The 23,951-nt window shown below is 33.4% G+C and overlaps 4 protein-coding genes across 10 annotated transcripts; 3 read left to right on the forward strand and 1 right to left on the reverse strand.

Moving 5' to 3' along the window:
• The first annotated feature begins 312 nt into the window (after positions 1-312).
• Positions 313-5,449, forward strand: LOC110647689 (65-kDa microtubule-associated protein 4). Of its 3 annotated transcripts, none has more exons than XM_021801638.2 (12): positions 317-492; positions 591-788; positions 870-1,118; positions 1,253-1,462; positions 1,550-1,705; positions 1,829-1,988; positions 2,307-2,455; positions 2,544-2,631; positions 2,807-2,880; positions 3,632-3,706; positions 3,821-4,088; positions 4,239-5,449. In XM_021801638.2, the coding sequence occupies exons 1-12, from the start codon at positions 421-423 to the stop codon at positions 4,673-4,675; spliced, it is 2,136 nt and encodes a 711-aa protein (XP_021657330.2). In that variant the 5' UTR covers positions 317-420; the 3' UTR covers positions 4,676-5,449. The 3 variants fall into 3 exon arrangements, with proteins under 3 accessions (XP_021657327.2, XP_021657330.2, XP_057998618.1); XM_058142635.1 differs by having other exon boundaries at positions 591-782; positions 861-1,118; XM_021801635.2 differs by having other exon boundaries at positions 313-492; positions 591-1,118.
• A 2,099-nt stretch (positions 5,450-7,548) lies between these two features.
• Positions 7,549-13,449, forward strand: LOC110647690 (AT-hook motif nuclear-localized protein 1). Of its 2 annotated transcripts, none has more exons than XM_058142647.1 (6): positions 7,549-7,902; positions 8,393-8,814; positions 10,804-10,871; positions 11,879-12,010; positions 12,350-12,511; positions 12,865-13,449. In XM_058142647.1, the coding sequence occupies exons 2-6, from the start codon at positions 8,469-8,471 to the stop codon at positions 13,135-13,137; spliced, it is 981 nt and encodes a 326-aa protein (XP_057998630.1). In that variant the 5' UTR covers positions 7,549-7,902; positions 8,393-8,468; the 3' UTR covers positions 13,138-13,449. The 2 variants fall into 2 exon arrangements, with proteins under 2 accessions (XP_057998630.1, XP_057998636.1); XM_058142653.1 differs by having other exon boundaries at positions 8,442-8,814.
• Positions 13,450-18,336: 4,887 nt separating this feature from the next.
• On the reverse strand, positions 18,337-20,351 carry LOC110647696 (protein cornichon homolog 4). Of its 3 annotated transcripts, none has more exons than XM_021801646.2 (5): positions 20,097-20,351; positions 19,791-19,972; positions 19,353-19,475; positions 19,184-19,259; positions 18,337-18,668 (listed from the first exon to the last, which is right to left on the reverse strand). In XM_021801646.2, the coding sequence occupies exons 1-4, from the start codon at positions 20,166-20,168 to the stop codon at positions 19,226-19,228; spliced, it is 411 nt and encodes a 136-aa protein (XP_021657338.2). In that variant the 5' UTR covers positions 20,169-20,351; the 3' UTR covers positions 18,337-18,668; positions 19,184-19,225. The 3 variants fall into 3 exon arrangements, with proteins under 3 accessions (XP_021657338.2, XP_021657339.2, XP_021657341.2); XM_021801647.2 differs by having other exon boundaries at positions 19,791-19,989; XM_021801649.2 differs by having other exon boundaries at positions 20,092-20,351.
• A 142-nt stretch (positions 20,352-20,493) lies between these two features.
• LOC110647694 (proteasome subunit beta type-1) lies at positions 20,494-23,939 on the forward strand. 2 transcript variants are annotated; one of them, XM_058142663.1, is made up of 7 exons: positions 20,494-20,675; positions 20,760-20,867; positions 21,637-21,718; positions 22,543-22,672; positions 22,754-22,896; positions 22,982-23,068; positions 23,782-23,939. In XM_058142663.1, the coding sequence occupies exons 1-7, from the start codon at positions 20,629-20,631 to the stop codon at positions 23,812-23,814; spliced, it is 630 nt and encodes a 209-aa protein (XP_057998646.1). In that variant the 5' UTR covers positions 20,494-20,628; the 3' UTR covers positions 23,815-23,939. The 2 variants fall into 2 exon arrangements, with proteins under 2 accessions (XP_057998646.1, XP_021657335.2); XM_021801643.2 differs by lacking the exon at positions 23,782-23,939 and adding an exon at positions 23,431-23,776 and having other exon boundaries at positions 20,499-20,675.
• Positions 23,940-23,951: the final 12 nt, after the last annotated feature.

Genomic DNA, 23,951 nt, shown 5'->3' on the forward strand with positions numbered 1-23,951 from the left:
TTAAATTTCAATATAAATATTTAATTTACAACTCGCAATAATTTGAAAAAAATTGGGCACGGCCACGGCACCTAACCTTCAACTGCACACCAAAACTTAACACGCTCCTGTCCATGGCACACCTACGAGACCCCATTCCACAATAATGACGCGTCAATACTACGTTTGATAGATTGCTTCTTTTCCCGATGTAACGGTTCGTCCCGCTCCTTCCATTTCCCTCCCTCAATTCATCAAATTCAAGCGTTACTTTGAGTCCCCTTTTTTTTTTTTTTTTCACAAGGGCTTTCCTTCAAACGCCCAACCCAACACACACTTCTATATATACTCAACATTTCAAAACTCACTCCATCACCCATCACTCAACACCCAACACTCCTCCCTCCGGTGACCGCATTTCTTGATCTTTTCCCCGTCGCCATGTATAACAACCATAACGATCGCTTCGCCAGCATTGAAACAACTTGTGGTTTGCTGCTATTGGAATTGCAGGTTTTTTTTTTTTCCTCATCTCTTCTCAATTTAATGGGTATGATTTGGTTATTTTGTTTGTGTGAATTTTTTTTCTGTTTTGTTTTCGTGGATATAAGAAAATATGGGACGAAGTGGGAGATAATGACGTTCAAAGGGACAAAGTGTTGCTCGAAATTGAAGAAGAGTGCCTAGAGGTCTATAAGAGAAAAGTTGATGAGGCTGGAAAGTGTCGATCTGAATTGCAACGTGAAATTGCTTTGGTTGAAGCGGAAATTGAGAGTATCTGTTATGCATTGAGTGAGCAACCGGTAAAAGTAAGTGAAATTAGGTTTGGCAAATTCATATTTCATGGAAAGGAAATTGAATTGTTTGTTTTATGCCCTCAGGATGAGCAGAAGGCCAGTAGAAACTTAAGAGAAAAGCTTCAAATAATTTTTCCTCAGTTGGAGGAAATGCGGAAGAGAAAAGCAGAGAGGAAAAAGCAATTCGTTGAAGTTCTAGACGAATTAAACAACATTTCGAAAGTGATTTTCGGCTCTTCTGCTGAAGATAATCCGTGCGGGAACGTTGTGGACGGGGACGACTTCTCTATGAGAAGATTAGAACAATTACAGAATCAGTTGCGTGAGCTTCAGAACGAGAAGGTTTGCCTTCCTATTACGTGCCGATCTCAAAATCATTCTTTTTTTTTTCAAATACCATTTTGGATTTGTGGTTCCCACACTAGGGGCTTCAAATATTTTTGTTCTCTTACTGATTTACTGTATATCACTTGCAGAGCAATCGTTTGAAGCAAGTACTTTCTCTTTTGGACACTCTGAGCTCCCTGTGTGAGGTTCTTAGTATGGATTTCAAACACACAATTCACGAGATCCATCCAACTTTGGATGATTCTAAAGAATTAAAAGACATAACCAATTATACAATTGAGAGGTTGACTACTGTAATAGAAAGTGTTCGAGATGTCAAGATACAGAGAATGCAGAGGGTATTTGAGCAAAATTTTCTTATGCATTGTTGCAAAACATTTTTTCTTAATCCCTTCTGCTTGGCACAACTAATATTTAAAATTCAGCTTCAAGGTCTTGGAACTGTCCTTCTTGAGTTTTGGGATTTGATGGGCACTCCAATTGAGGAACGACAGATGTTTCAGAATGTTACCAGTATTATTGCTGCTTCAGAACCCCAAATTACTGAGCCTAATATGCTTTCCATGGACTTCATTAACCATGTGAGTTACAATAAATGGAGTAGAAAAATATTATGTTTTCCTATTCAATTCACTTTTAGTTTGCCAATTTCAGGACAAGAATGACTAATATATATTGCAAATACTTTCTCTTTTCTTCAACAGGTTGAGGACCAAGTCTCAAGGCTCAAGCAGCTCAAATCAAGTAAAGTAAAGGAGATTATTCTGAAGAAGCAGTTGGAACTAGAAGAGATATGCAGGAATGCACACATTCTAACAGAATCGCTTACTGCTGCTGAATATTCCATTGAAGCTGTAACATCTGGTAAGAGTTTGAGGAAGTGTACAAATATCCTAAGAATATTATCCATACTGGCATACTGGAGATCTCTTAAACTTTTAAAAAGCCAGTTTCAATCAATAGTGTGTCATCACTGCCACGAAGGCCTAAAAATACTTCGATGCCAAACAAATGGATGAGACAATTGATATCTTTTGGTGTGTATGAAAATTCTGGTTCCTGCTGTGTGAGTTGTCCTTTTAAAATAAATCTCAGTCAAACTGACACGTCTGTGGAAAAGAAAATATAGGAATCGTAAGTAACCATAAAAATGTCTTAAAGCTATGTAATATCATTCTCCAGGAGTGGATCCTGTGCATTTACTAGAAGAGATTGAGTTTGAAATTGCAAAGGTTAGAGAGAAAGCCTTTAGCAGGAAGGAAATACTTGACAAAGTGGAAAAGTGGCTCGGTGCGTGTGAAGAAGAGTGCTGGCTTGAGGAGTACAACAGGGTTGAGCAATTTTTCTGCTCTTGTAATTAATTTGTCGCTCTCTCTAGTCCTCAATTCAGTCTCCTTAATTATCTATTGTATTTTTCAGGATGAAAATCGTTATAATGCCGGACGGGGTGCGCATCTTACCTTGAAACGTGCAGAGAAAGCTCGTGCAGTTGTTAACAAAATTCCTGGTAATGATATTGCCTTGCTGCTATCTCAAAAAATTCATGGAAAATCTAATTTTTCTTTAGCCTCTCATACTTGCAAATGAAATGTTCTTCAGATTATCCATAGCTTAAAGGTATTCATTTTGATGCTTTTGGCATCTACTTATGAATTTCCTCGTTTGTGTTGGTAATGGAGCAGCAATGGTGGAGGCATTGACTTCAAAAACTAAAGCTTGGGAGAAAGAACAAGGAATTCAGTTCTTATACGATGGTGTAAGCACTCTCTCTAAGCCAATAAATATTAAGTGCAGTATGGTGGCCTTTAGAGATGGGAACATCTCCCAATCCCGCGGGATTCGCCCCGCCCCAATCAGGGCGGGTTCTTCAATATTTGATCAGATTTCAAATCGGGATTTAAGGTACTTTAAAAAAATATATCACTGAGAATGATAACAATGCGGAATCAATATTTAAGCAACCCGCCCTAAACCCGCCTCGGATATGTATATATTCTTAATTTCAATTTTGATTATATTTTTAATATTCTTAACATATATTTTTAAATAACTGCAATTAGATAAATTACAATTAAAAGACTAATTAATTTAAAATATATATATATATTCAATAAATTAATAGTAAAAATATAAAAAAATACAAATTATTAATTCATGAATTATAATTACTTAAAATAAATTAAAAGAAAAGGGGCTTGGTGGAATGGGGTGAGACAAGGACGAAGATTTTAGTTTTTCAACAGGGAGAGGCTGGGTAACGATTTTATTACCCTGATGAAGTATGAGACAAGATAGACACATTTATTAATAACGGGGCGGGAAAGGGGATGGCATAAACCACCTCATCTGTCCCGTTGCCATTTCTAGGAGCCTTTATTGCAAAATTTAATATGATCATTATCCAAGTTGTGCTGGATTGGATTTGATATTTCCATTGTTCTTGATTCAGATTCCATTTTTACTGAAGTTTAATTAAATTATTTGTCTCATAATCTTTTGTTGCATAGGAACGACTTCTTTCTAGCCTGGAACAGTACAGCAACCTAAGGAAAGCGAAGGAACAAGAAAAGATAAGACAAAGAGTATGAGCTTTGTTTCAGTTAGTTGTTAACTATCTCTGCAAAGCATTCTCTTCTTTTCTCTCTCTCAGATATGATAGGATTTCACCTTATATAGTTTATTTCTATATATTTTAGGACCAGAAGAAACTTCAGGTCCAGCTGATAGCAGAGAAGGAAGCACTTTTTGGGGCAAAATTCAGTTCATCAAAGAGTGGAAGGAAGGCTTCTAGAACTTCAGTGGGATTTGCAAGTAACCGGAAACTCTCCCTTGGTGGAGCGTTGCTTCAGAACTTTAAAGCTGACAAATCATGTCCTCACATGCATCTAAATAAGACGGGCGATTGTTTGTATCAAAATGGCTGCTTGGGTTCCCAGAATGGGGGGTTAGCAACTCAGAGCTCTGGTATGTTTTTATTTAATCAGAACTCTGGTTTTCCACATGTACATAAGAATAGAGAAGAGCATGGTTGCTTAGGTTTTTAAGCTCTTCCATGTTGTTAAATCATATATTTTCAAGGTTAGAGTTATTTCACTTCTTGTCAACTATTTGTAGGTAGGAGAAATTCAGAGATTGCTGGTCATTTAGTAAAGAGACAGTCTTCTGCAAAGGCTTGTTCAACTGAATTGCGCTTGATTAGAAAGCCCCTCTCTCCGATTCCTTTAAGGATGTCTTCTCATGCTAACATAGCAAATTTCTCAGAAGATCAGAAAGGAATGCAAGATGAGATATCTCAGACAGTTGTTCCTTGTATTAACACACCAAAGGTGACACCTACCAAATCGATCTCTGGTGGAGATGAAGGGAACGGAACCCCAAAGACACTTCCAACAACTCCAACGACGATCTCGGCTCCTATGCTGATGGCCTTAACACCGGCTACCCCTTATGTTTATTCTGCTACTAAGACAGCGAAAAAGACTCTGGAACAAATTGAATACTCATTTGAAGAGCTAAGAGCTGGATTCATCTGTCCAGAAGCACAACTATGATCACCGTTGCAAGTTTGAGATGTCAGCAACTAGAGAGAAATTTCAAGCTGTTGTTTTGAATTCTTTCCGGGATCAACAATGAGGTCAATTTCAATTGACTGCATTAATTTTCTTTTCTACACCCGCCATACAAACAAAGGAATTTGTTGTGGGGTTCATTTCACCAAAGCATTAAAGGTGAGCCTATCATTCTAGTCATTTGGGAATGAAATGATTGGATACTAGATTTTGTGGCTTTGCCGGCTGATAGAAGTTGGCACTGGTGTTACAGTTCCAGAGAGTGATGCTTTATATTAAAAGGGTGATTGCTTCGGTTTTCCAAAATTCTGCCTCTGTTGGCCATAAATCTTGTAACTGCATAATAACTAATGATACTAATATTATGGCTGCCTTGTAGACATTAGGGTGGATGGATGAACCTAATTATATGTATTGCCCATTAAATAGGGTGGTGAGTGGATCAGATGGGGACCAGAGATTTTAATTTCAGTTGATCTTTGTTCTTGCAATGGAAATGTGGGGTCCATTGAAATACCTGGTCTGGGACTGGTTGGCATGGCATGTGCATGTGTGCAACCTCGGACAATTTTACCGACTCATCCACCAACTTACCCAGTGTAGTTGACTTCTTTGCACGGGAAGATCTTTTGGTCAATATCCTTCTCCTTCTCCCTGCCAACAACGCTTTTGCAGGCATGGTAGATCACCTGTAACTGTTATCTTTTTCTCCTTTTCAACACGTTCCGATAATATATCATCATCATCATCACATCACATATCATCTTTCACATTCCATATTAAACTTATTTTTAAATTGTATTTATATTAATTATTTATAAATAAACCACAACGTAATTTATTTATTTATTATTTATAAAAATAATTATTGTAGCCCAAACTTGATCTTCACCCTATGAAAAAATATTGGCTTTTGTCTCTGGACAAACATCATTTGTTTTGTGAGTTTAAGAAAAATATATTTTTTAAATTTTTATTTATATTATTATATATTCATTTGAATCATGCATTTAAAATAAAAAACTATCGACTAATACTTATAATTTATCAACTACTGATATTTAATAATTAAATTAAATATGCCTAAGTTGAAATTTTATAAATTTAAATTTAATTTGAACTATTTTTTCTCTGTTTTGAATTAAATTAACATGATTCAATTTTTTTAAAAAATTAAAATAAAATTTAATGATTGAATTAATAATATAAATAAAATTAAATTTTTGATTGAATTAATATAATAAAATGAAAATTAAATATAAATGGAAAATAAAAATAAAAAATCACGCTGTCTAGTTTCTGACCCTGAATACCGGCCTAAAGGAAGATTGGCAGGAAATGGTTAAAACTAAAACATCATATCATCCAAGGAGAGGAGATAATCAATGCGAATAAAGAGATAAGATCAAAGTATGATTAAAATTGCAAGTGCACTACTGGTCAAAGATTTAATGAAAGGTTGGATATCAGGCTTGCTACTGCCTTTTCCAAACCAGCTACTTAGTATATACAAAAATAATTTTTTTTTTTATTTTTGCGAAAGAGAAAAATTATTGCTCCCCAACACACGAGTGGATTTGGACTGCTATTGGTTACAACAAGAATATCAATCTGTTCCCACGTGCCAAGGAAGCATATATCTCTCACAGAAAGGACAAATATTTTATTTTAATTATTCGAATTTGGCTTAATACACAACATTTTCGCTGTAAATAAAATATAAAAAAAGCCCGCCATTAATAATTTAACCACAAGGACCAATCAAAATGAACCATCAAAAATCGGACCCTCACCTCCAGGTGACGTGATATGCCATTTATTTTGCCAAATACAACTACAGTGGCAATGTTTTGTAATTTACGAGAATATCAAGGGCAGTTGTTAAAATGCCATCTTTTATTCGCCGAAAAAGACAAAAAGCAGGTCATAGGCATGAAAAAGGTGGGCCTCCAACGCCCCCCCTTTGCAGCTTTAAATACAACTCACAAATTTTTTTTAAATGTGATTAACAATAATATTACAATTGATATTAAAAAAAATAAATTTTATATACAATTTAAGTAATTATTTATAAATATTTTTTTAATTTTATAATTTAAATTATACAAAAATAAATACAACTATCACAAATTTTATCAAAACAAATTTCATGAAATTTACTAACAAAACTACCTATACTTTTTATATTTTATTTCTTTTTCCTTATAAAATTAATTTTTTTTAACTTTTATGTATCATTTTTATAAATATTATTTGAAGAGTAATAATACACAAAATATAAATATAAATATATTATATATCTTAATAAAAAAGCAAAATTATTATATTAATACAAGATATTTTTAAAAAATACAAATAAAATTTCAATTTTACACTTATATCAAACATAATTTTAAATTTCAATATATTTAACAAATAAATTCTGTATTTTAAATTTAAGCATGTTAAATGGGTAGTGAATAAGCACTTTTTATATTATTTAGATAATTTTTTTTTATTTATAAAATGTTTTATAGAGTGAAGATAAGTTCAATATATTTTTTTTATAAAAAAATTCAATATATTTTATCAATATTAATTTTATATAATAAAAAAATTAATAAAATTTTAATCAAATATTTATATATTTTTATATACATTTTAATTAATTTAATTAAAATATTATTAAATTTATTTTTATATGAAATTAAATTTATATTAAATGAGTGAACTGATTTTAACTCGAATATCAAACATTCAATTTCCCCTCACGGACGTGAAAATTCTATTAAATCAATTATATTTATTGGGTTTAGAAAATAATTGATTATTATTATTATTATTATTTAAATCCTCCATTTCCGTTTTTTCTCTTTGGAATTTTATTATATTTTTCTTTCCACTAACTTTTTTACGCTTCCTCTAAGTGGTTTTCTGTTCAGACAGGGAAAAAAACCGGCCAGCGGTTTTCACGACACCTGGAAAGCGAACGCTGGGGCTCCGTTTTCTCGAGAAATCGTTTTCTCATGAAACAAACAGTTGTCTTTCTCTGTTTTTCTTAGCGAGAAAACTGTACTTGTTTTTTGGAGGTCTTAGTTTTGTTTGAGTGAAAATTGAGAGAAACTTCTGTACTACTGCTTTAGCTCAGCAAATGTGTAAAGGCTTGTGACTTAATACTTTCAGTTAAACCTTCAAAAGTGTTTATCGGAGCATGGGAGTTGTTGTTACAGGTTATGATTTTTCCTTTTTTCCCTTCATCATTTACTTTTTTATCCATTGTTGAAATTTGAGTTTGTTTCTGGTTTGTAAAAGTTTTTGGTGAAGTTTTTGAAGTGTGAAGTTAGTCATTTGTTATCTGAAATTTCTGGCTTTTTGTATTCTGGTGGCTTTTCAGGGATTTTTAGTTTGAGCTTGAAGTTTTGAGCTTTCTAGATTGAAGCAAATGCTGACCCTCTACTTTATATTCAACTTTTTTTTTTTAATTTGTTCCTTGAAAAAAAAATGATCTTGTGAAATAAAGACTAAAATGTTTTAGTTAAAGGTCTTTTTGATAAAAAAAGATTCTTTTTTTTTTATCTAATTGTTTTGGAATATAAGCGCTGGTGTTCAAGGCTTGAAGTAAATTTCCAGTAATCTTCTTTGTGAATTTAGTTTTTTATATTTTTTATTTGGCTTGAATCATTAATATAATTTCTCATTTTGAGACATTTCGATGCTCAGATGGTGGAATGAGGATCTAGATTTGACAAAAATTGGTTGTTGGTTTTAGTGATCTTGAATATTTGTGGACTTGTGCATGGAAACAAGAGAAGGATTAACTTCAGGGGTTACAGTGATAGGAGCTGAAGCTCCATCAACTTATCATGTGGCGCCAAGGACTGAAAATCCTAGCCAGATGGCCGGGTCACCAGCAGTGGCTGTGTCACCAGTTAGTGTGGGATTGACTGGAACGACAGAAAAGAAGAAGAGAGGTAGGCCTAGGAAGTATGGACCGGATGGGACAGTAGCTAGGGCATTGTCGCCAATGCCAATTTCTTCTTCAGCTCCACCTGGTGGAGACTTCTCTGCTGGAAAGCCGGGTAAAGTTTGGCCAGGTAGTTTTGAGAAAAAGAAGTACAAGAAAATGGGAATGGAGAATTCAGGTATGTTTTTCTCTTTTGGAAGGCATTTCTTTAATTCAAATTTAAGCACGTTTTGTTATTAGAATGATGCAGTACTCACAGTGATGATTTTGGTTTGTTTTTAATGAATGCTCATTGATCAATTCTGTTTTTGACAGTGGAATGGGTCTTTGTGGCTCTGCAATTGGGATTTTGGATTTAGTGTCTTAATTGGTTGGAAAATTCTAAGTTGCCTTGAAAGATTCCTTCACTTCTTTATGGTAGTTTCTGAAAGTGTATGTGGGACCTCAGGAGATGCTCTTGTTTAATTTTGGAAGTGTAAAACTGGTTCTGAAAATAAAAAAGGTGGGCTATGTGGGAATGGTGTAAGAGTTGGAATATTCCTTGTGTGGGTAAGATTTTTTGGTCTTGCCTTTTGCTTATGATACAGCAGTATGCTGCAGTGACAGAAACAGTATGAAACTTGTTAAGTATGGAGGATTTAGTGATTGATGATGTCTTTTGGCAATACCAATTTGGGTGGAAAATAGAAAAAAAAAAACTGACCTTTCTATTCCTATCCTCCTTAGGACATCTTTGATTTATTTGGAAAGATTTTAGCTTTCAGGATATGAGTGTTTTTTATATCAAAGATTTGCTGTTTGCATGACTTCTTCTAGCTGACTTGCTGACTTCTAGTTCTAGAGCAACAAAATCTGTTGCATTTCAAATTATACTCCTCGCACAGTTGAGACTCCTAGGTTGACAGTTGTCAATTCCTACTCCTTTTCCTATCATTGATGAGCATAACGATAAGTATTCACTAAGCCATTTCTGGTGCTAAGTGGTGATTAGAATGCTAGTAGAATGTAAATGCTTGTTTCCTAGCATGCCAATTTTGGCCGATATTTCATTGCAACTCTCTGGATTAAATAAATTTGACTTCCATGAATATATGCTGTATAAGATAATATCTATTCATTCCAAAATGATTTTTTCTGGAATAAATTATTTGTCAGATTTCTAGTAAATTGTTGAGCTTTGAAACTCAATTTTGAAGCTAGGTAAGTTCAAATATTATATTGCTGTCTTCCATGCCAAATTAGATGTATTTGAACTTTTAGATTTCAAAATCTGGTTGAAGTTTGGACAGGCGAACCAAATTATGATTTATGTTAGAAATGAAGCATCTATTAGATCCGCATTTGTAAAACTTAAACTCTATCACTCAGAATCTGTGGAATTATAATGTTATGATCTATAGAAATTTACAATGCTCTAAAGTATAGGTTCACTTAAAGTTAATCGAACAGCTTGTATCCAGGCTCCTTTTTCAGTGGATCTTGCCTCTGCCATGATTTTTTTTTTTTCCTGAAAGGGGATTAATTTTCACTTAGAATTATTTGAATGTTCAAAAAGATTTTCTGTTTGGTTTCTTGTGGCTGCATATTAGGCAAATCAATTGAAGATGTATTTCTAGATGAATCTGCATAAACAAGGGAAGTCTTTATTTTATCTGTATATCTGTTAGTGGGAAGAAGAAAAGAAAGAATGTTATCATTTATGAACCACGTACAAATTAAATTAATGCAAAAAAGTCTTTTGCTCATGCCAACATTAACTAAGCTACACTGCACTATCATTTTGTTATAGTTTAGTAATTATCCATGGATATTGTTACCTTATGGTCTATTTTTCCACGACATGTTTATGTGTTCACACTATAAAAAAAATCAAAGATTTCATAATTTTGTTGCAATTGCCTTTCAATCCATGGGACTTACTCAACACATGGAGGTTTTCCACTTCCTTTTCAATGCTGTTTCGATAGCTTCTATTGACTACTGTAATTGTTGCTACTTTTCTCTTATATAAAAAATGAAGTTTATTTTAAACTAACAAGGAAAAGAATGTAATTTAATTCTATGACTATCAGAATAAATAGGGCTAAAAGATGTCCATGGTAGAAGAATATTACTTGCTTTGCATGCTAACTTCTAAAATTAATGTTCCTTTGCTGTTATTTTGCAGGTGATTGGTCTTCTACTTCAGTTGGTACAAATTTTACTCCTCATGTCATCACTGTCAACGCTGGAGAGGTATACTTGATTAATGAGGAAAAAACATTTTGCTAAATGTAAACATTTATACTTTCATTATGTTGATAGGGAAACCATTTCTGTTTTCAAAAAAAACTGTATTTTAAATCTGGATGAAGCTTATAATATATACATCTTGTTGAGAATTACGGACCTAGGAGTGTGAATCATCAAACTAGCAAGGCTACAAGTTGAGCTGGGCTTGAAACTGGGCTCCTCATTACCAAAATGGCTTGGTTTGGTTTGCCAACATTCATATGCCCTTTAATTTTCTTGTGCACTGTCGATGTGGGACTTGTCCCCACAAGTCATATTCCAACACATCTAAATCTGTGCTAATTTTAATATAAATAACAATAGGCATGGTACAAAGCAAAATTATTCTGAGGTGGTTATCCGCTGACTATAGTTCTTTAGAACAACTCCAAAACGGTTGAAATGAGATGCTTTACATTATAATAACTGCAATGCTCGCTTAAGAATGCTTTGGATCACATAAGTTAATCTTCCTGCAGATATTGTGTGCATAAACAATGAGTATAACCAGTCAAGTCCTTCAGGGTGTATACAGTTGCATGTTTAGGTCGCTACTTGCTTTAATGTGGAGAGAGTCCCATGCATTTTTATGTACATGAGAGGGATTTGGGTTAAGCTAGGTACAAGCTAGCTTTTCTGCTTGTAAGAAAATGTTTATAGAGGTTATATATATATATATATATATATATATATCAGTACTCATGGCCATTGTGATTAATATTTTGAAGGATCCGATTAAAAGCCAGGCAATAAAAGAGTGCCTTTGGCTTCTTTCTGATTTTCTTAGACTGCTTATAACTTGGTTCCTGTCTTCAGTATATAAAAAATAGTTTTCCTTGCTAATTGTATAAAATGAGTGATGAATGTATAGCATTAATTTAAAAGTTGTAACTTGTAAGGTGAGCCATTTGCAAATTTTAATCTCCATATTGAGATTTATTTAACTTTGCTGGTGGTTTTCTTTGGTTAAGGATGTTACCATGAAGGTTATATCATTTTCACAACAAGGACCTCGAGCTATTTGCGTTCTGTCTGCTAATGGGGTAATTTCTAATGTTACTCTTCGCCAATCAGATTCTTCTGGCGGTACTTTGACATATGAGGTATGCTATTTACAATAAAATTTTTAGATAACTTTTCTAATTTTAATTATTAATTTTTGTTTGCATTTTCTAGCTCTCTCCATGTATGTTCCTTATTCTGTCTTGATTGCACTTTTATGGTTGCTGGTTAAGTAAACAAAGAACCAATAAGAAAATCTGAAAGAGATGAAGCAGAAGTTCTGGTTGAGCTTCCATATTAATAGTAGAATGTAGAGGCTAGCAATCAATACTTGAATTTTACATTGACTACTCAGATTACTTTTATATCTACCTATAACACTTCCACTCCATGAAGTTCCATTGCTGCATAGAGCTTCTTATCTCATCTCTATTTTGTAGGGCCGCTTTGAGATACTTTCTTTGTCTGGATCATTTATGCCTACTGAGAGTCAGGGCACAAGAAGCAGATCAGGTGGGATGAGTGTCTCTTTGGCAAGCCCTGATGGTCGTGTTGTAGGAGGAGGTGTTGCTGGACTTCTAGTAGCTGCTAGCCCCGTGCAGGTAAGCTCCCTTTCTTTAATATAGCACTAGGAAAATTAGTATTCGGCCTTTTTGCGATTATTGTTATTAAAAAGGGGTCAAAGGATGTAGCACAACAGTGTGAAATGTGAAGCGCCATAATACTTAGTATCATGCATTTCCTTCACTAGATTTTTCTTTAGAGAATAGAATTGGGCATGGCATGTCAAACCAATCAGACCGTGGAATTTAATGTTTGCAATCCTTGGCTTACCTCGGTGATTTTGTGGTTGCCATGTTCTTGCTTGAAATGGTAACATAATCCTGACTCCAAGTCTCCAAAGAGTAGAAATGAAACAAGGCTTGGAGTACTTACCTAATCCTTTTGTTAACAGGTTGTGGTAGGCAGTTTCCTACCCGGCAATCAGCAAGACCCGAAACCAAAGAAGCTAAAGATTGATGCAGTACCAGCTGCCATTACATCTGCCCCAACCATAGCTTCTGCTCCTGTAGCTGCTGCATCTAATCCGGAAAGAGAGGAGAGTATGGGTGGAAATGGACATCAAAATTCCTCTTCCTTCCGGAGAGAAAACTGGACTGCTATGCAATCAGTGCAGGACCTGAGAAAATCGGGAACTGACATCAATGTATCTTTGGCAGAAGTTTAATTTCGTATGTCCATGCCTTTGAGCATAACTGACTACATTGATGGATACTGGTATTCCACACGAGTTATATGGTGCTCATATTATCTAAATTATCTGTAAGCTTATTGAACCATTGCTTTAGTATGAAGTAGCTGGATAGGAGAACAGATTGTCAGGCTAATTAAAGTAGGCTTCTTTTAGTTTGCGATGAGTAGAGTATTTGGATGTGAACAATGCTGGTTGCCTTTTATAGCTGCGTTTGTTAGTGACGATTCTCTCAAATTGGCCAAATTTCTATTGCTTCAGAAAGAAAGGAAGACACTGATATGGTGATACTGTTGCTTTTTGATTGGTTGAAATCTTTATTTATTTATTTTTAAACTTCAACAGCGGGTCAAACAGAGACTCACTGAACTTGAACATCAAGTCACAAGCGCTAGCCGAAGCCGATGACTGGTCACCTGTGGTAGCATGAGTACTTGGCCTGTTAGCTTGTACTAGTTTATTATTATTTTGTAATTACTCGATTAACCCATTCTGATGGTCTCTCTCGCGGGTACTGTCGACTATAGGGAAGCATTAATTGCTATAGAATTAATGTTTGTTTTAGTGTTCATCTGCTAAGAAAGGAAAATTGTATGGAGAGATTGCCATGCGGCAGCATTTAAGCCTCTTCAGAAGTTCTATATTATATTGATTTAAAAAGTACATTCTCATAGTAAATTTAGCAGATATTTCATTATTGTTAATTTAACTTAAAGATTGAATTTTAATTTAAATTTTATTGGATAGGGCATTTTCTAACAAAAGGTAAAGAGTTGTTCTCCTTGTATATATATGTATAGGTGATCTCTCCTACTTTAGTGACATGGAAAACTTTAGAAAAAGACTTTGTTCACTCATTTTGCTTTTGTATTTTATAATATATCATGCCTTTTCTCAAGTTGACAATTCTTATATTTAACAAATATAATATGCCTCTTTGAAATTCAATGAATTCCCACCTCTCTCTCAAGACTCTAGCTAGAAACGCACTTTAAAAAAAGGGAAAAATGGTGAGAAATTTCCAGGTACTTTATCACTCTCATTTCCAGGAACTCTATCGATATCGTCGTCGAAAGAATGACAAATACATATATTATTTTAGGTCCGCAAGTAGACTTCATGTTATTTTATTTGTAAATCTCTCCTACCCAGAATATATCGTTTAATGCATAAGCTTTGACAGGAGGGCCATATATAAATACTCCACCACATAGCATTCTCCTCTACTCTAGGAGAGGAGGAAAACAGCCAAGAAGGGAAGAACCCACTTGGGCATGAAGACGGGCAAAGTGTTTTATCTCCTCTCTTTTCTAAGTTTCTTTCTTCTCCTCTTCATTCTCTTGTCTTTCTCACTCGCTTCATCAATTTCCCATAATCGTCACAACCTTCTTGTCTCCACAACATATGATTTTATCGCTGTGGGAAAGTCAAGTCGTGTCTCCTTGTTTTTCATGCTCAGCTTTATCACTATCACTATCACCATCTCTCTTGGAAGTTCTAATAAGCCTTGTTTTGCAGGAGATTTTGATAGCTTTTTTCCTTCCTTTCCTTTAGTATACGAAACCGATAAAATGAACCAAGTATACGAAGATTCTGATGTTTACAGTGACGACGATGATGATGATGATGAGTGTGATCATCGCTATGATGGTTATGAAGAAGATAATGATGACGATATCGAGCAAGAAGATGTCGAAAGTAGTGATGAAGATGAGAATAAAGATTTGGAGAAGAGCATAGAGGAATTTATAGCTAAGGTCAAACAGAAATGGGGAGAGGAGTTGCTTGCTGACAGGCTAATTTGCTGGGAAGCTGCTTGACATAACTACATATACGTATATGTAATGGCCCAGCTTCTTGTGCATGGCAAATACGTAATGGTTTTCGAAATTTGTTGTGAATAGCAGGGTTTTTTTTTTTTTTTTTTTTTTGTTTTTTCTATTTCCCTCTTTGACCTGTGAATTTTTGGTACTGTGATCGGAGAGGGATTGTTGGAAGTCTTGAAGATTGTGGATTTTAAGCACACTGTTATGGCTGATTAAGGTAATAATTTCATAATCATATCGAGTGAACTCAAAATGTATCTTTTGAATTACGTAATTTTCAGTGCTGGAAAGAACAAATTCTGTACATTTCAGCTTTATTTTTAGCTATCTTATATGCTGTTATTTTTATTTAGTTTGAATTTTAAATATATTTTCATTTATTTGAATTGTGATCAACTAATAAATTTCACGATACGACTTAGTTGAAATAAAAGTGAGGTTTGGGATTGGGATTTGAGAGGTCTAAGATTGTATCTTACTCTTTTGGAATTTTTTTCTCTCATTTATTCATGGACGTAAATTTTACAGTCGAAACAATTATTTTTTTCTTATGTTTTCTATATTATGTAATTGTATAATTATGTATGTGACTTAAATTTACGTGGATACTATAACATATGTTTTAATACGCTATAACATATGTTTTAATATTTATTTCATTGCCTTACCTTCAAGAATTCAAAGCTCTTGTTGTGAACCTAACTGAGTTAATTAATTTGATCTTAAAATTTGTATGAGTGGGTCTCATAATATAATATATATATATATTTAAAGGAGAGAGTAGTGGGTTGCTCTAAATTCTCAGTAGGTTTAGCATATCTAAAGAAAATAAGAAATCCTACTTATAAAAAATTCACTTAACATTTATAAACTATTTCATAAAAGGTTAAGTACTATTTTATTCTTAATTTTTTTTTTAATACCACTTCACTCCATCGAAATGACTTATTCATATTGATTTACTTACTTTTACATCTAAATTCAATAATCAAAGACCATAAAGACCTGCTTTCTTCAAGTAAATTATGTATATATATGAAAAGGAAAATGCCATAAATTTTTACTTTTTTTTTAAATTTAATTTATTATAAATTTAAGATGTAAATTATTTATCATATATATGTTATATTTTAAATTCGTAACAGACTAAAAAAATATTACAATTTAATATAAAATTAATTATTCATTTAATAAATAAAAATATATTACTCATTTAATTTTTTTTTATAAAAAATAACTTTATTATTTTATTATATATGTCAGATTTTTTTTTTATACACAATCCTTGATATAAACAGCCATTTCAAAATTAAGTTGTAGTCTCAAAGTCTTCTGATCAATTAATATTATTAATATTTAATTGATAAATATTACTATTAATTATAATATTTTAAAAATGATACTAATTGATTAATAATATTTAATTTTATCAACTAGTTAAATGATTTCCAAGTAATTACAAATATAGAAATTAATTTGAGAATAATAATAATAATAATATTCAAGATTAATTAATCATTCATATTAAGAGTAATAAGATATTTTCATTGAGAACTATCAACAAATTATAAAATTTTAGACGAAAGACATATCAGAGATTGCTACAGTATTCATTGGATTGATCCAATTTTAAATTAAAATTAATTAAAATAATTAAGTTTTACAAATAATTAAAAAAAAAATTAGAAACCTGTAAGTTTAATTTTGTAACTAAAGCTTTAGAAAAAGATGGTGCTCCAAATTCCACATAATAATCAAAGTTTAAAGACCCTCTGCAGTTGGGGAAAGCTGATTTGGAAGCACTCATTATTGGGGTTTACCTGTACACAATTAAAATAAGAACCAAAAGCTCTTTTTTTTTTTTTGAAATTAAAAAAATCCTAATTAATTTAATCGGCATATAAATTAACCCGTCAATTACTGATCTCATGACCAAACGGCAGAATGGTCAATCAGGTTAGGTCGGATAATAAATCAATAATAATTGATGAGATTAATTTCCAAGGGAATCTTTGCATATGACGTGCACTTGTTTACGTCCCTAACCACATCTTCTTCTTGTTTAATCTAATTTGATTTTAGTCTCACAGAATTTTATGAATGAATTATTTCAATACAGTCATTTAATTTTAATTATTTTTTCTTAAAAATTTAAATATTATTAAAATATTGCGGTTGAATATTATAGAATTTAAAATTCAATTAGGTTAAATTTTATTCACAATTATTCAATTTTAATATCTGTAATTTTAATTTATTTTTTAAAACTCAAACCTCCTTCAAATTTAATTTGGTAAATCTAAAATTACCTGTAATTATAGATTTACAAATTATTACAAATAAAAAATATTATCTTATTATTTTATTTGAGATTAGTTGAGATATTATTTTAAAATAAAATAATAAATTTTATTTTCCATTCACACGCCATGTTCAAAGGTCACTTTTGGTAGGTTTATGTTAATTTGTTTGATAATGTTGTGCACTTTAGTGCGCATATATATATATATATATATATATATACACGCATCAGCCTGATATAGGTAAGATAAATAGCTTTAAAATACTCATTAATGGAGTCGAAAATTTTAATTAATTAATGAGGAATGAGAGTTTCCATCCTTACCAACTAAACTGAGTTTAAAATGATCATTTTTATTTTTCCTTAGATTGCTTGGTGCTTTTTGACTTCTAATGTCATATTTTTCTACCAATTGGATCTCTATTTCTTTTTCCTTTCTCCAACATAGAGAGTAATAACTACTGTTTTTCCTTTGCTCAGGAAGAAAGGTTACAGTTGGTTTACCATGAGGAATTCATCTGGTCATTTATATTTAGGGATAGAGGTTTTGAATCTCATCATTGAAAATTCTCCTTCCCAAATTATCAAAATAAATAAATATAAAACAAAATTTAAAGTTCCCATATTTAATCATGAAATAGAATATAGCTTTGTTAGCAAGGAAGATTGGCTATGGTTTAACAGCAAAATAAAGCATTTGGAGTCTTGTATAGCATAACAAATCAGAAAATCCAAAAATATAGCAATAGAAAAGAAAGGAGAATGAACTGAATCACCTTATCTCATTCTCTAGCAGAACACCTTGATAGAAGTCTTATCTCTACTTGGACCGCCAAACTACCTGACTATACTCAGGTGACCTCTGTCTCGTATAGACAAAAGAATCAGAGTCCAACATCATTGAATCTGGCCTGTTATTGTTGCAAAATTAGATGATGGCGCCTGCTTCTTCGTATTTCTCTACAGAAAGAGCAAAACGAACAAACACTACCATCTGAATAGTGAGGAGTAACAGCTCATAAAATTAGAAATCTAAACAGTCATTGATTCACACATGAAAAACTATCTTCTCAATCTATTAAAACAGAGCAGTAACATGAGATAACAACTGCTAAGCACATCTGATGGATCATCTTATCTGATATAAAAATGAAGAATCTGAATAATTATGCCAGACAAAAAGCTACCTTCCTCCTCAGCTAGGTTTCTAATTTGTCATCATTGCAGATGACCAGTCATTAGAACTGGATAAACTATAATACAATTTGATGGAAGCTAAATAACTCAATTAAAATAAAATTAAAGTGAAATTCATGCTAAATTTACAGAAGCCCTGAGTGTAATCCCCAACAGTTTGTATGGTTCCCCACCAAAAAAACCTGAAACAAACAAATAAAAATTAAAAAAAAAAAAAAAAGATGCAATAGGTTACATTAAACAAAAATGCTTGGATAGACAGAATATGAAAAACTTGTAACAAAGAAACAGATACTCATTAGCATGATAGCATCAGCGATGCATGGATTAAGAAAATTGCCATTGCTGATGTCCCTACAACTTATATCACCATAAATTTTCCCCACCAATGAATTATAATTCAACAAAAACATTCAAAAGAATCAAATAGATGTTGCATAAAGATCTTATCCAATTCTGAAGTTAATGGAAGTTCTTTGTCAATATCCAAATCTAAGCAATGAATATGTGGGATTCTAATCAATTTTGCTTAACTAACTTATTCTTACTATTAATAATTCATTTCTTCTTGCAATGGAAATGATGATGTATATTTCCTTATATTTCCTTCCCTTTCTTGATGATCCAATCAGAAATGTCAGTTTGGTTGCTTGATACACCAATTGAAAAGAGCAGTAAAAATAATTAAAAAACTCACATGTCACAGCAGGGAAACTTGGCAAGAGCACTAAACGCCTGATTATTCAAATGCTTCTCCAATTGTCCAAAGAAACCTAAAACACATTTAACCAAATGCAATCAACACCTACGTACTTAAAAAGATTTAGCAGCACACTGAGTTTTGAAGTGCAACTTTATCACATTACCAGAATATACAAAGGACCAAAAGAATCACAAGAAAGCCAAGCTTAAAAAGCCTCCGCTGCTTTTCCCGATTCAGCTGGTTATAGATCTCAGTAACATCAACTAAGTGCCGTCTCTGCAAGTACCTGACCATAGGTTTACAAATCATTTTGATGGCAATGATAACTTGCAACTACGGCACCTATAAAAGGGCAATAGAAGCATCATTTTGAGGGGGAAAAGATTCATCTTTATTCATTTTCAGTCTACAATTTCAAAAATGCTGCATTCATCTAGAAAAATTATAACAAAAAATGGAACTTTTGGTGCATTTCATAGACATTCATGGTCCTAATTAACTTGCAATTTTAAAACCAACTTACGTTATAGCATTCCTTGGTGTAAGAATTCATTGTTTAAGGAATGATTGAATGGGTTAGGGATGAAAAATGATAACTTACAATGTGATATTGTAGTATAGGTAGGGGAGGGACAAGAGAAAGAAAAACCAGTGTCCAGTGATTAGAAAGGTAAGGCATAGCAGTGCTTGAACAAAATACTCGGGCAAAATAACCATGTTTATCCGAGATGCTGAATCATAAGGGTTCATATAATCAAACTCCAGATCCGTCAAGCACATGAGCTGAAACCAAATCAAATCTATTTATCCATCAAATTTACAAAATAAATTGAAATCAGTTAAAAAAGAAATTAAAATGCAGCTGAATTGAATTGAGTGAGAGATGAGAAATGAGAAATGACCTGACCTGGAATGCTATGAGGCCAATGACAGATATAAGGAGAAATAAATTCAGCAGCCATGTATATAGGCTCCCCATTTGCTTCCTTCCCTCTCCTTCTCTCTGTCTCTCTTTCTCTACTGAATGACGATCTCTCTGGTTTTCACTTTGCCCAACCCGGCGACTACCAGCTTTGAAAAGCCAAAAAGAGATCAAACGACTATCATTTACTCAACGACGAGTCGTTGAAATTTGTTGAACCTTGAAGGGCATGCCTTGTTTCGATTTTACACAAAAAACATGTCGTTCAACTAAACAATCAATTAGATCAAGCTGAACTCTGATGGGCCCAAGATTGGCCTAGACACCGTTGATCCATTCCATACACAAGATGAAGCAAACGACGCCGCATGATATCAGACCTTTCTTTGGTTTTCTTGATGTCAAAGACTGACAAGATCCGGTGAAATAAAAACTGAAAAGGCAGACCTTGAATCCTTGAAGCTTTGCTCTGCATTTTATCATAATCTATTTTAATCTCCATTTTGCTTCATAAACCATGACTAAGCAACAAGCTAACTGGTCTCCATACGATAACAATGGAGGGTACTTTTTCTTCTTTAGATCTTCATCATTAGCTCTTTATGTGATTTGTCAGCTTGATTTGATTTGATTTTTGATTGTCTGCAGGTCTTGTGTTGCGATTGCTGGCGCCGATTACTGCGTCATCGCCGCTGACACTAGAATGTCCACTGGCTACAGTATTCTCACCCGAGAGTACTCCAAAATCTGTAAACTGTACGTTTCTTCAGTTCTAGATTTTCGTTTTCTGTGTAGATTGATCGTCCAAGTATGGCTACTTGTTATTCGTTGGGTTGTAATGGTATCTTCTGAGAATTATGGGAGGCTTGTGGTTTTCGTGTATTTTAGGTTTTAAAAGTGGTTGTTAGGGACTTAGGGTTAGGGCTTCTGTTGGTTTCTACTAATTACGAATCACGCTTTGCTCATTTAATTTGGCTATAAACTGGGAGCAAAGCGGGCAGTTTTTTGTTTTTCTGTTTTACCCTTTCCAAATATTTTAATGCTCACTAAGGGAAGTTTATATAAGATGAATAACATGGAGATGAAATTGGTTTAAATTTGATATATATATTGAGCTTTCTAGTGGGATTATTTGATTGTGAAAAACAAGTTATATTGGAAGGCATTATCAGATTGAGCTTAATATTTTGTCAACTACCCGTTATAGTAAGTATGAGGTCCTAGTTACTTTTCATTGACAGTTGCTGATGTATGATTTTTGCTCCTCCTCTATGATCTAATAGTCTAATGCTGTATTGTATCCACACTTACGTTTCATACACTGATTACTTGACTTGTCTGTAATGGTTTTCAAATGCCTACTTGCACACTTACGTCAACACTTACGTCCTTGGAACACTGACAGTATGCACTATTGTTATATGTTGATAATGATTTGGAAGTATTGTGTGTGTGTGTGTGTTTATATGCTTGTGTTTTCTCTTTGTTTATGACATTGACTGGACGTGTTTCTTCTTGTGCTAAGAGCTGAGAAAAGTGTAATGGCATCTTCTGGCTTTCAAGCTGATGTGAAAGCCCTACAAAAGCATTTGGCAGCTAGGCACTTGGTGAGACTTTAAAAACTATAAATTGAACTGTTTTTGTCAAGTGGTATTTCTTCATTACAAGCGATTACATTATGGTTAATTTGATATGAGTGTAGGATTTTATTAGCTTCATTTATTTTGACTGCATTACTTTCTGGATTAACTGCATTACTTTCTGGATTAAACATGTTTGTGAACAAAATTGAGAGCTTCACATAACACGCATGCACACTCTTGAGTGTTTGAAATCTAGTTGGAAGATTCTCTTATGAGAAACAAGTAGCTCTTAAATCATTGATATGTGTGGCAAACCTGCATATACCAGCCAATGGGGCCTAATATCAAGATAGTTGAGCCTGCTTTTGTGTTCAATGGAGGTTGTCAAACTATGTATTGAACATCTTATCTTTGTTCATTTTTCTTGTCTTCATCTCAGTCCTCTGTTCCTTTGCTTTGAAGTGCGTTGATTTTAACTGGTCAATTTTCAGTTTCTTGGGGCATGAACATACATAAAATTTAAGATGAAAATGAAGGAATAACTGATGTAAAATTATGTTGATTTCTTCAGATACCTGAATTTTCTATGAAGAGTCATGGTCTTTTGCACCCAACAACTGAAGTTTAATTTTTATCGGGGTACACCAACAGTAGGTTAATTTAATGGGTTGTATATATTTTAAGAAAGATTGATATTTTCTCATGCTAAGTCTTTTAGGAAACTCATGTGGTATCTATATGTTTGCACATTTGTGACTATGGTTTTAATAAAAGCTTTTAGCTATGTTGGATAATTTGACACTTGCTCTTCTATTTATGGCATCTTTTGTTATTCTCTCTTAATTCAGATCTATCAACATCAACACAACAAGCATATGAGCTGTCCTGCCATGGCGCAACTTCTCTCCAACACTCTCTACTATAAACGCTTCTTTCCCTATTATGCTTTTAATGTTCTAGGGGGCCTTGATAGTGAAGGTAAACTAATAGAAGCTGGTGGTGTTGTTTCAAACTCTTTCTTGGTATTAACAATGTGCTTTTCTTATTCTTAAACTGTAGGAAAGGGCTGTGTCTACACTTATGATGCTGTTGGCTCCTATGAGAGGGTTGGATATAGTGCTCAGGGTTCTGGTTCCACTCTTATCATGCCTTTCCTGGATAACCAACTGAAGTCTCCCAGTCCTCTCTTATTGCCTGCCCAGGTATGATCTTGGCCTATGTAAATGAATATTTTCTAGATGGTTTTATCTTTTATATTTCTATCCTGAAATTCTAATAACTGTGCAGGATGCTGTAACTCCACTTTCAGAACTGGAAGCTGTTGACCTTATAAAAACTGTTTTTGCATCTGCAACTGAGAGAGATATATATACAGTAAGTTTTTGTTTCCTGTACAAATTTTGGCTTTAGGGGAATGTAGATGTCTCAGGAATGCATGTAATTTTTTTGTATTTTGAGTTATTTAATTTGTTTAAGAAAGGAAAGATGAGGGAAACTGCTTTAATATTTCACATGTGCATGTGCACACGCCAACACCCACGCCCAGCCTGCCCCCACTCCATCCCCATCCAAACCCCACCCCCCTTCCTCTCTAACACACACACCAACACAGAGAGAGAGAGAGAGAGAGAGAGAGAGAGAAATGGAAAATTAGATATCCTTTATGCAGTTTTAATTTCATGTGTTTTGTAGTTTTTGTTTGCCATTATTATAGACCTCTCATGTTTGTTCAACAGGGAGACAAACTTGAAATTGTTGTCCTAAATGCTGATGGTATTCGACGTGAGTATATGGAACTGAGAAAAGATTAGTTTGTCCAAATTCTTGTTGGTCTGATCATAATTTGGAGTTGGAATTACATGGATTACCCCTTGGCACTTATAAAGGTTGATATTTCAGCATTTTCATCCTATTGATCCGTTTAACTTCTAAATTAGTCGAACTTGAGCAATGTATTTCCAGTATAGATGTTCAGTGATGATGCAATTCAAGTGTTGGGACGTATGCTGTTGTCATTTAAATTGTCTTGTCTGAAAATTTTGTTGTCGGTAAGGATTTAATGAAATCTTCCTCTTTGCTCCATATAGTGTAGAAAAGCAGCTACTTGGAAATGGGTTTGAGAACCTGCTTCACAAATTTCTCGTCACACGGGACTGATTAAGTGGGCATATTCCCGCTTCGAGTTAACCTATATTTGAGTTTTATTATTAATTTTTTTTATTTGATTATTTAGCTTTTCAAGTTATTCCTGAGTCTT

Source organism: Hevea brasiliensis, chromosome 2 (assembly GCF_030052815.1).
Source record: "Hevea brasiliensis isolate MT/VB/25A 57/8 chromosome 2, ASM3005281v1, whole genome shotgun sequence".
In the NCBI taxonomy this organism is placed as follows: Eukaryota; Viridiplantae; Streptophyta; class Magnoliopsida; order Malpighiales; family Euphorbiaceae; genus Hevea; species Hevea brasiliensis.

Coding starts and splice junctions, on each gene's coding strand:
- LOC110647689 (XM_021801635.2), top strand. CDS start 421: ATGTATAACAACCATAACGATCGCTTCGCCAGCATTGAAACAACTTGT. Junction 2,456..2,543: donor GGCTTGAGGAGTACAACAGG/GTTGAGCAATTT, acceptor TGTATTTTTCAG/GATGAAAATCGTTATAATGC. Junction 3,707..3,820: donor AAGAAAAGATAAGACAAAGA/GTATGAGCTTTG, acceptor TATATATTTTAG/GACCAGAAGAAACTTCAGGT.
- LOC110647690 (XM_058142647.1), top strand. CDS start 8,469: ATGGAAACAAGAGAAGGATTAACTTCAGGGGTTACAGTGATAGGAGCT. Junction 10,872..11,878: donor TCACTGTCAACGCTGGAGAG/GTATACTTGATT, acceptor TCTTTGGTTAAG/GATGTTACCATGAAGGTTAT. Junction 12,512..12,864: donor TAGCTGCTAGCCCCGTGCAG/GTAAGCTCCCTT, acceptor TTTTGTTAACAG/GTTGTGGTAGGCAGTTTCCT.
- LOC110647696 (XM_021801646.2), bottom strand. CDS start 20,168: ATGGGGAGCCTATATACATGGCTGCTGAATTTATTTCTCCTTATATCT. Junction 19,973..20,096: donor TTGGCCTCATAGCATTCCAG/GTCAGGTCATTT, acceptor ATTTGGTTTCAG/CTCATGTGCTTGACGGATCT. Junction 19,260..19,352: donor TTGGTCCTTTGTATATTCTG/GTAATGTGATAA, acceptor AATGTGTTTTAG/GTTTCTTTGGACAATTGGAG.
- LOC110647694 (XM_021801643.2), top strand. CDS start 20,629: ATGACTAAGCAACAAGCTAACTGGTCTCCATACGATAACAATGGAGG. Junction 21,719..22,542: donor ATTTGGCAGCTAGGCACTTG/GTGAGACTTTAA, acceptor CTCTTAATTCAG/ATCTATCAACATCAACACAA. Junction 22,673..22,753: donor AGGGGGCCTTGATAGTGAAG/GTAAACTAATAG, acceptor CTTAAACTGTAG/GAAAGGGCTGTGTCTACACT.